This window comes from Peromyscus leucopus, chromosome 13 (genome assembly GCF_004664715.2).
Source record: "Peromyscus leucopus breed LL Stock chromosome 13, UCI_PerLeu_2.1, whole genome shotgun sequence".
Lineage (NCBI taxonomy): Eukaryota > Metazoa > Chordata > Mammalia > Rodentia > Cricetidae > Peromyscus > Peromyscus leucopus.
This window is the reverse complement of record NC_051074.1, coordinates 3,456,291-3,470,432: the sequence shown is the minus strand read 5'-3', so window position 1 is coordinate 3,470,432 and position 14,142 is coordinate 3,456,291. Positions and strand designations below refer to the sequence as shown.

Sequence of the window (14,142 nt, the reverse complement as noted above, 5' to 3'; positions counted from 1 at the left end):
ACCAACTCCAAATGGACTAAAGACTTCAGTGTGAAACCTGGAATGCTGAAACTGCCAGAAGAAAACATAGGCAGTAGCCTATAAGATACAGGTGGAGGAAAGGACTTCCTGAACTGCACTCAAGTCACTCAGGAATTAAGATCAACAACTAACAAATAGGAACTCCCTCATAAAATTCAAAAGCTTCTGTACAGCAAAGGAATCAAGTAATGAGTAAGCCTACAGAATGAGAGAGATCTTTGTCAATTATATATATGATAGAAAATTAGTATCTGCAATATGCAAATAATAAAAAAACCAAGAGTCAAGAAAATGAATAACCCAATTAAAGATGGGCCATGGATCTGAATGAAGTTACAAATTTCCAACCTTACCAATTAGGGAAATATAAATTAAAACTACATTGGGATTTCATTTTACTCCAGTCAGAATATCTAAGATCAAGAAAACAAATGCTGGTAAGGACATGGGCAAAAGAAAACCCCCCTTCACTGTTAGTGGGACTTCAAACTAGAGCAGCCACCACAGAAATCAGGGTGAAGAAGTCTCAAAGAACTAAAATAAGATAAAGCATATGGCATACCCAAAGAGAGAAACGTTCTACAAACTCAATGACCAGTACTCTACAAACTGGTCATAGTGCCATTACAACAGACTGCCACATGGGATATCCTGAAGCAGTCAAGAGCAGGAAAAAGGCATTTGTCAGACGGGGTAATTTTGTGGAGCTGGTTCTGTACGTCCGTCTTTACACAAACCTTGGGGATTGAATTCAGATCACCAGGTTTATGTGTGCCTTTAGCAACTGAGCCATCAAACCAGCCCCCAAATAATAAACATTTCTATGATAATCCTATTAATTAATCTTATTAAATATATATCAAATCCTTAATAATGAATTCTTGGGGGTGATATTTTGGAAATTTTTCATTTCTCTAAGTATATATTTAAATGATTTTAATTATCAATACTTAATGTGCATATATTTTCAAAAGTAGAAGTGAAAATTTCTTGTCTGGCACAAGAAATGAGGTTGAACAATACCGAATGATTTTAGGGAAGGTCTTGAAGTGTGAGTCAGTGTTGTCACAAAGAAGTAGCTAGAGGCTGGATGCAAGCTCAGTGTGGGGAAAGGCTGACACAACCCAAAGTCCACACAAATACATTTTCAGCAGGTGCATTAGGAATCGTGGTAGAGATGGCGACTTTGGCAGATGTTTTTTAATGGAGATTTTTGTTTGTTTGTTTATTGAGAAATCTAAGAGTTGGGTTCATCAAAACCCATCTCTGAGAAGAAAAAAATTAAAATGCACAGTGGGGGAGGGAGCTAACATTGTCTGGGCCACAGCAGAACCCAGACAATTCTTACAACTAAATTTCCTAGGTGCTACATAATTGACCTTTTGAAATAAAGCCATCTATTAAATTTGCAATGTTGATGCTGAGCTCTACAGACAAACTAACAAGTCTTCAGACATTGAGCTGAATTCCATAAGGGGTCACTTGGCTTTTGCCTCTTGGTTTTCCTTGTCTAAGAGGAAACAGCTGCAACAATGCCCACGTTCTGGGCAGCTTCTTCCTTGGCATGATGGTCCTGCAGAATTGGCCTCATCTACCTTAGAAGAGAGAGACTTGGGAGGACTCCAGCACAGGAAACAGCTCAAAGTTGTCAACCCAGCAGCACCCCACAATCTTTCCAGGTTGGGATGTACTGTTTGGAGAAGTGGGAACAAACATTCCCCCAGCAACTGTTTATGCTCCTGGAGGTGAGTGCTGCAGCCAGCCTGGATGCAGTCGGGCCCCTGCTCCTGCACACAGACTACAGGCTGTCTTGACTAGGTTCTCTGGGAAAGCAACCACTTAGAAATAGAGGCCTGTATCAGGACCATTCTCCTCCATTCCCTTGACTTCTTCAAGATGCCTTTTTTTCCCCTCCAAAGCTGATCCTTACAGGCCACCAGGTGGAGCCCAATAATCACACAAAAAGAGCCCCCTCCTCAGCCTGATTTGTATTTCTTTGCCTCTTAGCCAGGTACAGCCAAGGTTCAGAAAGGACTTGTAAAATCTCACTGTGTCATATAACTCGACCTCTCCCTTAGATTATTTAAATAGAAATGTGACCTTGGGAAAGTAAAGTACTCATTTTGTGCAAGGGGGTTAGTGATTGTAGAAAGTTGTTCTTCGGTTTGCTAATCTTGTAAACAATGCCTCCATAGCATTAATTTCTCCCCTTGCCTTATCTAGTAGCCTGGCCACCACTGCATTTTTCTGCTAAAATTAAATTTACATTAATAAAGTTCCATAAAGTAATTTTAACCATATCATCAATTTATATCTATCCCCTAAAGAAATTCAATATCTTCAAAATCAAACAGAAGTCAGGTATGGTGGCTTGTGGCTTTGATTCCAGTACTCAGGAGACAGAGGCAGGTGGATCTCTGTGAGTTTGAGGCCAGATGGTCAACACAGCAAGTTCTGAGATGGCCAGTGCTAAATGGTAAGACCCTGTCTCAACAAAACAAAACCTTAAAAGAAGTATTTGCTTCCATCAGCTAACTATCTGAGGACTGGCCCTTTAAATGCAAAGCCAGGAGAGAAAGATATTCAAGCAGACCCCACTCAACCATCCTGTCCACTACACACCACAGCAATCAGAACTTCTCTTTGGTTGCTTCCACAATGCTTATCCATTGGCTTTGCTTCTCCCATTGAAATCATCAGTGCTGCAACCCATCCTCTACATTACATTCCAATAGTCTCGAGTTAAGTCCAGACAGCCCCAAGTTCAACCATAAGTCTCTCATCTTTACTGCACCTGCACTGATCTATTCATTTCCCCTCCAAGTCCCCAAAATCTGTTAAATAATCTAAGATATATATCAATTTGCTCTAAACCAGTTCTTCTACATCCTCAGCCTTCGGTGGTGCCAAACACCACTATTTGCTTCTCACGGTAGCTACTGTAAAACTCTTCTATTTCCTTCAAGATTTAGCCTTACATCATTTGAGAAGACACCATTACAACTCTTGGAGAAAGTGAGCATGGTATCTTTGTGCCCACAGCATCCTAGAAGAGATGGGGCTGAGGCAGTGATCTTTAGAGTTTTGGTAGTAGATCTTACAAACGTCTAAGAAATACCAGCATGAATGCCACTGTGAGGGCTTCAAGAGGGAATGATGATTTAAGAGAGCTGAGGAGTTCCTAAAACTGTAAATCTCATTACATAATTGCAAATCATTCCAGAGAGGAAGCCAATGCGGCTCTTTGGTTATTCTGGACAAGAGTCCACTACCAAATATTAAAAGTACTAAGTATGCTGTGATTTATGACAAAAAGCACTGGTCCCTAAATGCCAGCAAGGGCTCACTAAGACTACCTTTGGTGTTTTGACAGAATTACAAGCCTAATAATTCACAAAAGGTGGTAGATATATTGTCAAGAGAAGTCAAGTGATACCCCTTATGACAATTCTAACATCAAGACAGAAAACGGTTCTAACAACCATGGGTCTCCAAACTGTAAAGGCCTCTAAGCTTCCCTTAAGTTGAGTTGCCAAAGTGGCACAGGGCATGCCAGAGAGGAAATTACAGCACATGGCTTCCTTATGGATCCTCCCAAAGCTACTGATGTCACACATGTACTCTCTGAATGTTCAGATTCTTTTCCATCCTTTTGTTAAATGTCAGTACCTCCTAACACTGACATCCTCCACCTGATTTGTACACTTGTCTCATGCTGTTACAGGTATTGATCTTAAAGTCATGGAACTCTGGGTTCCACTCTAAATTCACCTTCATCCTTCTGAATTTCCTAGTAAACCTGGCTGCAGACCTCAGAGTCACCTTCATTTCTACCTAATTATCTGACCAGCCTTTTCCTAAGGTATCTTTGATCAAAATGAACACATGGCCAAGTGAAGTATCAAATCAGCCAATGCAATCCAAACAGTATCTGAGCTGCAGTGATGAACTTATTAGAAGCTATGAGAATACCCAGAAGGAAGTCTGGAGTCAGGGAAGACTTTCTGAGTAGCCAAATGAGTTGAATTTAAAAGCTAAGTATTTCACCCACAGGTGAAAGTCACTGTTAGGAAGTATGTGTGCAAAAACTTGGAGCCATAAGCAGACAATGTCATCCAGGGACGTAGCAAAGGACAAGATATCAATGAAGGCTATGGTGGAGCCATATGGAAGAGCAACCAAGGCTGCTCTCGGGACATTGTGTTTAAATTACCACCAGTATCTACCCTCACCCAAGTCTGAGGCCGGGAAGTTCATGTAAGCGTCTTCTACTTTCCTTCATGCAGAACTCACCTTGTTTTCCCCAAAGCTTTTCACTCCTCTTTCTCTTCCACAGTTCTTCTGTCTCAGGTCCTCTCACTTCCTCTAGCTTCTTCAAACAGCCTGTAATATCTCTAGCTGTCCCTCACGCTCCTTTCTCTCCATTCTAGACTCTCAGTGCAGGAGATCTGTTAACAAAGAGCTTTCTGTCTTTCAAGAAGTGATCCTAGATCTCCCATTTCTTCTATCTATCTCCTCCGTCATTAAATTGTTTTCTTTCTGTGGAAGAACTTAAGACATACTATTCTGTACTACAGTGGTAGCTAAAATAGATAGGACATTCACTTCCCCTGCTTTCTCCATGTTCCTTCCCAGACAGTTGCATTCACAGTCCTGCTTGTAGGGCAGAAGGCCATAGAAGTCTGGATCCCACATCTACTTCAAGCTACTGCCTAGGAAAATGCCTGTCTTAAACTTGGTCAATGCAATTGTCTGCCCCATGAATTTCTGTCTTGTGATCCAGGCGTCAGTATGCCACCTGCGACTGGCCATGTGTGCTGCTTGTGCTATGACAAGTTAAGAGAGGAGCTCGGCTCACAAGCAGAAGGGTGGTTGGTCTTGTCAGGGCACTTGAGAGCAAAGCAAAACCCTGACTGTCTTGTTCATTGAGTTTCTCATAGTCCTTCTTACAGTTTAACACCCTGGATTTTAGGAGAACCACCAGCTTCTCATAGTAATCCCCATTTTATTTAAATTAGTGTAGGTGAGATTCCATTTCTTAGAATCAAGTTGTATCTTTGCCATTTATATCAAGGTCTTTTATTAGTCAGTTTCCAGACCTGACTCTAGTTTGTTTACCTCTGCACTTCTCAGGTGGTACAGCACCTTACATACACTGAAGGCTGTCCGCTAAACTAAATGTATCCACTGAAGAGGAATATAACCTTGGACTTGAGTAATTAGTAACAACTTCACAGGCAGAAGAAGCTCAAGACTGTTCAGGGGAAAGACGCAGGCACAGGGAAGAAATTCAGGAGGAAGCCACCTAGCTAACCAGGGTTTTAGGCACTGTTTACGTGGAAGCTGACCGTACACTCCACCCACTGCAACTACTACCTCATGCTCCTCATCAAAGCCTGGCAAATATGGGGGAGGAAACCAAGGCCACTGTAGCACATCATGTGCAGAGTGGAAACCAGTGACCTCAGTTCCTAAAGATCAGTGAGTGACAGCCAGAACAAAACAGCCGGGGACCACCAACAGCTCAACAGCTGCAGCCCTCACCCTCTGGGCGACAGACAGACAGCCTCTGAGAACTTCATTAAGGAAAGTCGTCGGGCTTTCTTTTTTCAAGTAAATTTTATCTTCTCAGAAAGAATTTTGAAGGCACAGTTTTAGGAAATACAATTTGAATGTTTTTATATTACAAATGTAGGCAGAAATCATAGCTTTTCATCTAAATATGATTATATTCAAGCTTTACTTTGGAAGTTATATAACACATGATTATCATTTTAGAATATTCTTTCTTTAGAACCAGTGAATACATTTGCTGTTTCCAAGGTCTGAATCCCTTTGTGGCTGCTGCTGCTGCTGCTGCACTTAACTTGAGCCAAGGGTTCCTGATGAGATAAGGGCTCAGCTGTGCAAGAAAAATATCTAAGGTCCTTCAGAAACTCACACCAGGAAGATTTCCCTTAGTCTTGAATGCTCAGGAAACGACCCAATCAAGCTTGCACAATGGGATATGGTGGAAAGGCAGATAAAAGACAGCTGGATTTCCTGCTCTGGCATGGCAGTCTTCCCCTGTCACTGTCCAAGAGAGGACAGCAACAAATCAACAGGAGCAGGTGGCACAACCATCATCAAGCCCTTTGATTGCTGGTGAGAAACAGGCAAGCTTGTGAGAAGGGCTATGTGGAGCTCAAGAGGCTGACGTCACCCTTGGATAATGAGTTAGGCTTTAAAACTGATGGCACTACAACCAGGTACTAGAGGGCAGAAAAGAAAAGCACAACAGTTCCCGAGTGGCTCTGAGACCAGGGAAACTACTCCAGTCTTCACATAACTGCAAAAGAGACATGGGGTGATGTTTCTTAAATTACATCAGTATGACAGACAGACAGACAGACAGACAGACAGATAGATGATAGATTTGTTTGTTTATTGTGACAGGCTCTCATTATATAGCCCTTGCTGGACTGAAACTCTCTATATATCCCATACTGGCCTTGAACTAACAGAGATCCATCTGCCTTCATTTTCTCAGTGCTGGGATTAAAGGTGTGGGCCACATTCGTGGCCTAATATACCGATTTGATTTAGTGTAAGTGACTAAGCATTAAGTACATGCAAGTACAATAAATCTAATCAAAGCAAAACATAGTGGCCAGTGGCCCAGAGGTCATTCACCCTAGGCTCTGATAAGCATAGGGCATCTCCAGGAGGATCTTAGACAGGCTGAATGATCACTAAACTGGACTACAAGTAAATGTCCAAACAGACTCCTCTACATTATATACTTATATTTTATTTTCTGTGATGCAAAAACTAGACACCATTATAAAGGGTCAAAGACATAGCTAACACAATATTACTTTTCTTTCAAAATGAATACTAGCTATATAAAAAGAAATAGGTACAGCATTTATGAGACAGCTAGGTCCAGAAGATTCTTCAAACAAAATAAAATGACAATCATTGATAGTCTAAGGACTATGATTTTGACATGGTACGCTTATTCTTCCTACAGTGGGGCAATTCTTTCTACAATGCCATACATGAATCTTTGGCATTTCTCAAATTGAAGATCACCATGAACAAACCCAACACCCAAACTTGTCTTCATGATATTATTAATGCAAAGAAGCCAGGATGCCCCGACTCTGGTGGGACTTTCCTATTTTAACATGAGTTCTCAAAGGAGAAGACTGCTGTTCTGCAGTACCCAGGTCCCGGGGGTGCTTATCATACAGCAGCAGGAAGAGGCTCAGAATGCATTTATATTTTATGCCCAAAAAATGGTGTTTGCCTGGTAATTCAAGCAATCTATAGGTGACCAAAGGGCAACTTCTCAAAGAGCAGGGCCCGACTGCCCTAGTGCTAAGGCTTTAGTAAAGAAGTAAGACCAGAAGTCCATCAGCTGCTGCCCTGCAGCCCACCCACACAGACTTCTTCCTGTGCTGTTCTGTCAAAGATCACCTACCCCAGGGCAAAATTACAGTCCTCCTTCCAGTCTATGATGCGGCAGATGAACAGTGTGTTGGCATAATCTTTAGGTCGGGTCATGAAGTCCTGGGGACAGTCCTTGAGAGGTACATAAATTCTAGGCACTCGGTGGTCTGAAGGAGAAAACAGGGCATATTTCTTAAACAGGTCACTGTTCTTATCAGCCAAGAGTTTGAGGATGCCAGTTGCTGCTCGGGAATGCTTTCTCTCCAAGATGTAAACCACCTGAAAACACAAAAGACAAAGTCATTGTTTCTCTACAGGAGAATCAGTCAGAAAGTCAACAGGATCTGATCAACCAGGTGGACCTAGCAGCTTTGGGAGGTCACCATGAAGGGGCTCTCTACGGTACTCTGTAATTAAGTGATCTATATGTGAGTGGCAACAACTTAAATATTCATGGGGGGGGCAAAGATCCAAGAAAAAAACCTATGGACTAGATGGATAAATTAGATGAAAATGCTTTTGATAACCACGCCCTATATCTTGTAAAGGTAAGTGTAGCCCAGCAGGGTGGACGGCTCCAAGTTTCTTCTCTGCATTATACTTTGCCTGCATGAACAATAACAGAATTTCCCAAGAACAAAACTGCAATTGTTTTCTTTAAAAATGTTATTGAACATTAAAAAAAAAAAATCACTGTTCTCAACTGGGATATAACTTCTATCTCTTTGCTGACATCTCCTGTTTTCTGAAATGTGTCCAGAAAATGTAATGTTTGTTGAAAATCTTCATTGGGCTCTTGTTAACAACCCAGTGTTTTGAGGCTGGTGTCAACTGAACATTTTTTCTCATTTAATATGATTGTTTTGGTTCTTAGTATAGTTCTTAAGGAGTTTCTACTGTATTTTAGATCTCTTGGCTACCACATTAAGAGACTCTGAGTCCTACTTAAACCTCTCACAGACAGAAAGAAATCTTATTCAACTTTAACACATTTTGGCCTATTGGAACACTTCACTTCTAAAGATAACTGTTTTCAATATCATTTTGATATGTTTGGTTTATATGCTAACACTGGACTCCTGCTGCTGTCTGCTAGTTATTTCTGTGAGGCAGAAGGGAATCTCCCAGGTTAGACCACCTGAAAGTAGGAAAGGGCTATCTCCAGCCTTCAAGGACAGAGTCTTCCAATTTGGAGTATTTTATTACAGCAGGATCTCCCTTGCTGGTACTACCTGGCTGCTCAGCATTAACTACAAGAGAGGGATCCCCAAGCCACAGGGATCATAAGCCTGTTGGGGCAGGGTCTTACCAGCCAATGGCTAAGTCCTCTACATGAAGAAAAAGGAACTTTCCATGTCAGGCTACTTATTGGGGTAAAACCCTTTTCACTGTGGTCTCTAAGGTGGAAAGAGGAGTCTCTGGCTCCTAGGAGAAAAAGGCTTCCTGAGCCTGGTGCTTCTTGTCATGGCTCTCTTGTGTTGAAGCCAGTGAGATGCCTGCTGTCTCCTGGTAGGGAGAGAAATTAGTAGCCTGAGGTGAAAGGAGAGCCCTTGCCCCTGTCCATTTATTATCCAGAGCTCCAAGCCAATTTCCTTTCCAAGTGCTGCCAGAATTGCCTGGTATTCTGGAGAGTTCCGTGTTCGATATGAAGAGTGAGTCTCCCTGGCCCACCCTCTGTCGCTGGGCTGGATTCAGAAGCACGGCCTGTGTCACCCTCTGACTGTGAGGCTGTAGGTCCCTCCCACTACCTACTTTCTGCATCTCTAGGGTTCCTAACTGTCCCTTCCACTGTTCATGGCTCTCCTCTGAGTGCCTCTTATTACAGTCTTTCCCAGATTTATAGTTATGTAAGAGGAGAAAAACAAGTTCATGTCATCATATCTGAACCCAAAGTCCTTGATTCTCCATTTAATTTTGATAACATTTCTAAAGAATGGAGAACACCTGAGCATTGTCCATTATGCGTACAATGTCAGTTGCCCTGGGAATGACTCTAACTCCACATAGTTTTGCTTGTAAGTGCTATTTTTCCTTATAACTTTAGATCCAATTCATTATGAACTATTACCTGAGAAAAGAAGGGAAGATAAACATGGTTGAAGGGTGGCAGGAATTACAGACACGAGTTACATGGACAGAGGCCATCTCCACCCACTTCAACTACAGCACAGAGGACCATGGCTTAGTGCAGTCAGAGACTGATTTGACAAAAGCAAAAAGTCTAAATTTTCTGTAAATATTCTTTGTTTAATATAAACCATGAAGTAAAAAGTTTAAATACTGCACAGGTGAGACAAAACAGGTATAGCTCTGTCACATGTATATTATGTAAAATGTATAAATATGTGTGCATATACACATGAGCATATATGTGTTACATACAATACATGGCTGATATGGAGTGATCATTTAGACATCCCTCATGCCAAACACACAGGAGGCAACCAAAGAACTGTGAGAAGCTCTGGGTAACTCCATGAGCAACAGCAGGACACACACAGTCTACCGACTTCCAAAGTCCTCATGTCAGCAGGCAGGAGAGCTCCTCCCAGCAAGATGGTTGGAGTTGCCATGTGAGTCCCAGAGTCAACACTGACAGGTATCTCTGGTCTGGGAAGTCTCTCACCATGGTTTTACTTTATCTCCTGTCCTTGCAGCATGTGTGCCACCAAGAGCAAGAGTCAACTACGTTTGTCCTACACCAGAAGACGCCACTAGCATCCTAAGTCAATCAAAGAAATACACACTCGTATGCTTAAAGTTACAAAAGCCCTAGTCACTTTCCCTAATTTATGGCTTTTACTGACTTTCTGATTAACTGAGCAACTACAGTTACGATGAGCATCCCAAATGACAAGCAGAAAAAAAATCTGTAGGAAACAACCTTTGCTGATTTCTGCAGTGACTTCTCGGGTAAGGCTCTTGTGTCCTGTGACATGGGGGTGGTGTTCTCGTCTTTTGTAACTGGAGCACTAGAATCTTCTTTTCCTAAGTCAGAGAGAAAAAAAGAGAAGAGGAACCAATTAGCTGCATGTCCACTGGGTACACAGAGATCTTTAAATTCATACTAGAAAGCTTCATGGAGGCCAAGTACTCCACACCACTCCTTCACAAAAGAGAGTATACACAACAGTTGGGCGACTGGATAAGGCCAGTAGTGTTGTATCTGTGCTACACTGAACACCTGGTCTTAGCAGGGTACATCTGATCTACTTAACATTACTAACATAGCAAACATTATACATGTAGAGAGCATTAAAATGAAAGGTCTAGATATTATATATGACTTCAGCACACAAAGAATAAAAGTGATAGGCAAATTTATTATGTACATCTGATAAAATAAGTGAAATAAAAATGAACATAAACATCTACTTCTTTCTTTAATTGGGCATTCTTGCAGAGTGCAGGTGAGGAGCTGCTCACAAGAACATGGGTGATCCACATCACCATAAAGTCCAACCCCATCACAGATGGCAACCACATGGAAGCTGTATCACAGGGTCCCTGAACATTAACAAAGTACTTTGAAAAGTACTTTGGTACCAGCCATAATGAACAAAACAATGCAAAATAAGTTGCATTTATTGAATGAATGAATGCCCAACCAGACTCTGATTTTCCTAGCTTTCAATCCTTGTTAGAACAAGCTGATGCTGTAAATGAACACTAGATAAGATGCATAAGGTCCTAGATTCAACTATTCAACTCTCAATACCGTCTGAAAGAAACAAGGTTCTTAGTGGTATTATATAAAGAATAAAGTACTTAGAGTCCTCTAATGCTAATTTTTTAGTCTCCAATGTTATAATACACATTAACCCAAGAAACTGAAACCACATCTCCCCAAGGAAGCAGTGCCAGGCTTTGTACCAGAAGCATTATATTAAAAACACCCCTGCGTACAAGCAGCAAATTAGACTTTCTGAAAATTTAAAGGTTTGTTTTGTTTTGTATTTTCACTTGCTACATTAGAATTTTCCTGTAAAACATTCTTCTCCAGCTATATCAGAGTTTCTAATTAACAATTAACAGGGGTCTATTATCAATTCACAGGGAGCTAAGAAAGACTGTACTTGTCATTTAGACATTTCCAAGGCCCAAATAAAAACATAATCTTTTTCATGATTGGCTGCCTCTTGTGGCAGCTCTGGAACCACTGCTGTGGTCTCAAATCCAGAATGATAAACTATGTGTTTCTATCTTTGCTGAAATCCTCCCACCATAGTGCTACTGAAAGCAGAATTTTCAGTTTTCCAAAAAGGAAAAACAAACTTTCTGGTGGTAAACAACCTCTCTATCGGTAAAAGTAACCACCTAATTCCATCTTTCATCTTAGAGCAATAACTCAGGATGAAAATAAGTGAATGAATGAATGAATGAATAAAAAAAATAAAATCACCAGATGCTTCCAAAACATTTTTAAAAAAAATAATCTGAAAGAAAACACAGACACACACACACACACACACAGACACACACACAGAGTGTTGATTTCTTTTGTTATATGACATACCTTGTCAGTGTTTTCTACAGATTAACACAATTCATTGAAAAACAGAAAGACAAAATTATAATTACATGCTACTTGGATATCTGATACTTAAGGCTTTGGACTTAAAAACTTAGCAAGCAAGTCAGAGTGGTGAGGAAACTGGTCTTCTTCTCTTTCATTGTCTTATCTGCTTTCTTAGTAAGTAGCTGAGGCTAACCTTGAACTTGTAATCTTCTTTTCAGCCTCCTGAGGGCTGGGATTGAAGGCATGTGTAACCATACTCAGCGGAAACCACTTTTCTACGACAGCCCAAGCCCAGAGCAAGCCTCTTTCTGGGATGACCCAGACAGCGCCATCTTAAGGTGACTGTCACCTCAGGTCCATGCTGACAACCGCGAGTCTGCCATTCCAGAGGTTACACCAGGTAACATCTAAAACGAAGGCCTAGAGATGAAGTGGGCCCTGTGTGACTTCCTTCCATCATACCCAAATATGACCTTTCCAGGTTCTCTATTCAAAAGGTCATCCTGGGGAAAATAAGGCTTTGTTCTAAGTTACATTCAAATAATTGACATGGGCGTTTATACTGTTGCAGGTGAGAATCACAGGTGTAAGTCAGTGAAAGTAACGAAATACAACACTAAGTTGCAAAAGTGATTTGTCTTCACACTGCCAACAACTAAGTCTTGTTGCACTGAATAGTAAAGTTGCCAGTTTAATGAAAGATAATGCACTGCTTAATCTGAAGTCATTTATTAATTCATTTATGAGACATATATTTATTGAGTACTAAGTATTGAGAATTTGATTTTTAGTAAGAAAATATGTTCTAAGACCTCAGGAAACTTATATACAAGAATGTAGAAATGATGTTGGTAAGTAATCACTCTGTAAATATAAATGATAAATTGTAACAAATTCTAAGAACAACAGCCCTGAAGAGGAAAGGGAGGGACATACCGCTGAGAGGTTAAGGAAAGGCTTGTGAGGAAATGACATTTACACCAGACACAAGGATGGCATGGGCAGGAACAGCAAGGGGATGAGGAATGATGAGTGAAGAAGGGGTGGGACCAGAAAGGAGACCAGAAAGCAGAGGCAAGACTGGGTTCTGCACAGGTGAGAAGGAGGAACAACAGGAGTGAATTCAGGTGGCCTTGCAGGTCACCTGAGTCCAGAATGTAAGCCCAGAAACAACAGGAGTCTGGCTGCAAGGGCGGCGCAGCTCAGGGCAAGATCAGAGCAGACTGAGTGGGAAAGAGACCAGTGAGGAGGTGTGCCAGAGTTTGGGCATAAGGACAGAGCGTGATACCAGCACTAGAGAATTAAATTATATTTGCAGTTGAACTGACTGACTTTAGGGTCACTGCATACGAGCAGTGGAAGATTCTTTTCCGATTTATGACTTTGGCAGCCACACTGGTGGAGGCATCACTTAAAGTTTAGAGGAGGAAGTGAAATCTAGAGTTCTAACTTGGAGCTGGCCATACATGCTGGTCACACCTGTGAGACCCTCAAGGGATGATGCTGAATAATCAGCTCAACACAAAAGTCTACAATTTAAAAGGGACAGCTGGACTATGGCTTTAAATACAGCGTGTGTGCTGTGCACTTCTGTACTTAAACTTTCAGTCCACCGTGTAGAGCAGAGGTTCAACACAAATCAATTCAACTATGAAATCCAGCAAGCTTTCCCACTGCTCCACACTGCTGGGCACAAGGAAGGGCCAATGCACTGTCACTGCTGAGGAAGCAGAAAAGGTATAGTAAGACCATCACAGTCACTACCACCAGGCTGGAGATACAGTGCTGGGTGGGGAAGGGCTGCTACAGCGGCAGCGGGAAGAACATCGCTGGGAGAGAGGTAGGACAAGTCCCATGACAGAAAGAAACTCTAGTTACTGCCCAATTCTAGTCTCTTCTTTCCTAATAAGAGGCCCACGTTTTAGCAGGGCAGCTTGGTTAAAAGACTATGTTCTTTAGGGTTTTTTGTGTGGCTGCCAGTTTTAGCCATAGCTCTAACCAGTAACATGGAGGGAAAAGTATTACTAGTACCTTTCAGGAGGTATCCCTAAGGTTCAGAGGGCCAGCTTCCTCTTCCCTCATACCTACTGGCAGGAATGCCAAGGTATCAGCTGCACCTTGAACACTCACCTTGGTTGTGGAGGCCACATGACCTGCAGAGGGACAGG

General features: G+C 41.7%; 1 protein-coding gene across 8 annotated transcripts in view; it reads right to left on the bottom strand.

Moving 5' to 3' along the window:
• Dis3l2 (DIS3 like 3'-5' exoribonuclease 2) overlaps nt 1-14,142 on the bottom strand; it is a 322,501-nt gene that overhangs the window by 173,160 nt on the left and 135,199 nt on the right. For all 8 annotated transcript variants that reach the window (XM_028876243.2, XM_028876240.2, XM_028876244.2 and 5 more), the window contains 2 exons: nt 10,340-10,443; nt 7,487-7,734 (listed from right to left, as the gene is read on the bottom strand). In XM_028876243.2, coding sequence (XP_028732076.1) covers nt 7,487-7,734; nt 10,340-10,443 — 352 coding nt within the window. The remainder of the gene's footprint in view (nt 1-7,486; nt 7,735-10,339; nt 10,444-14,142) is intronic.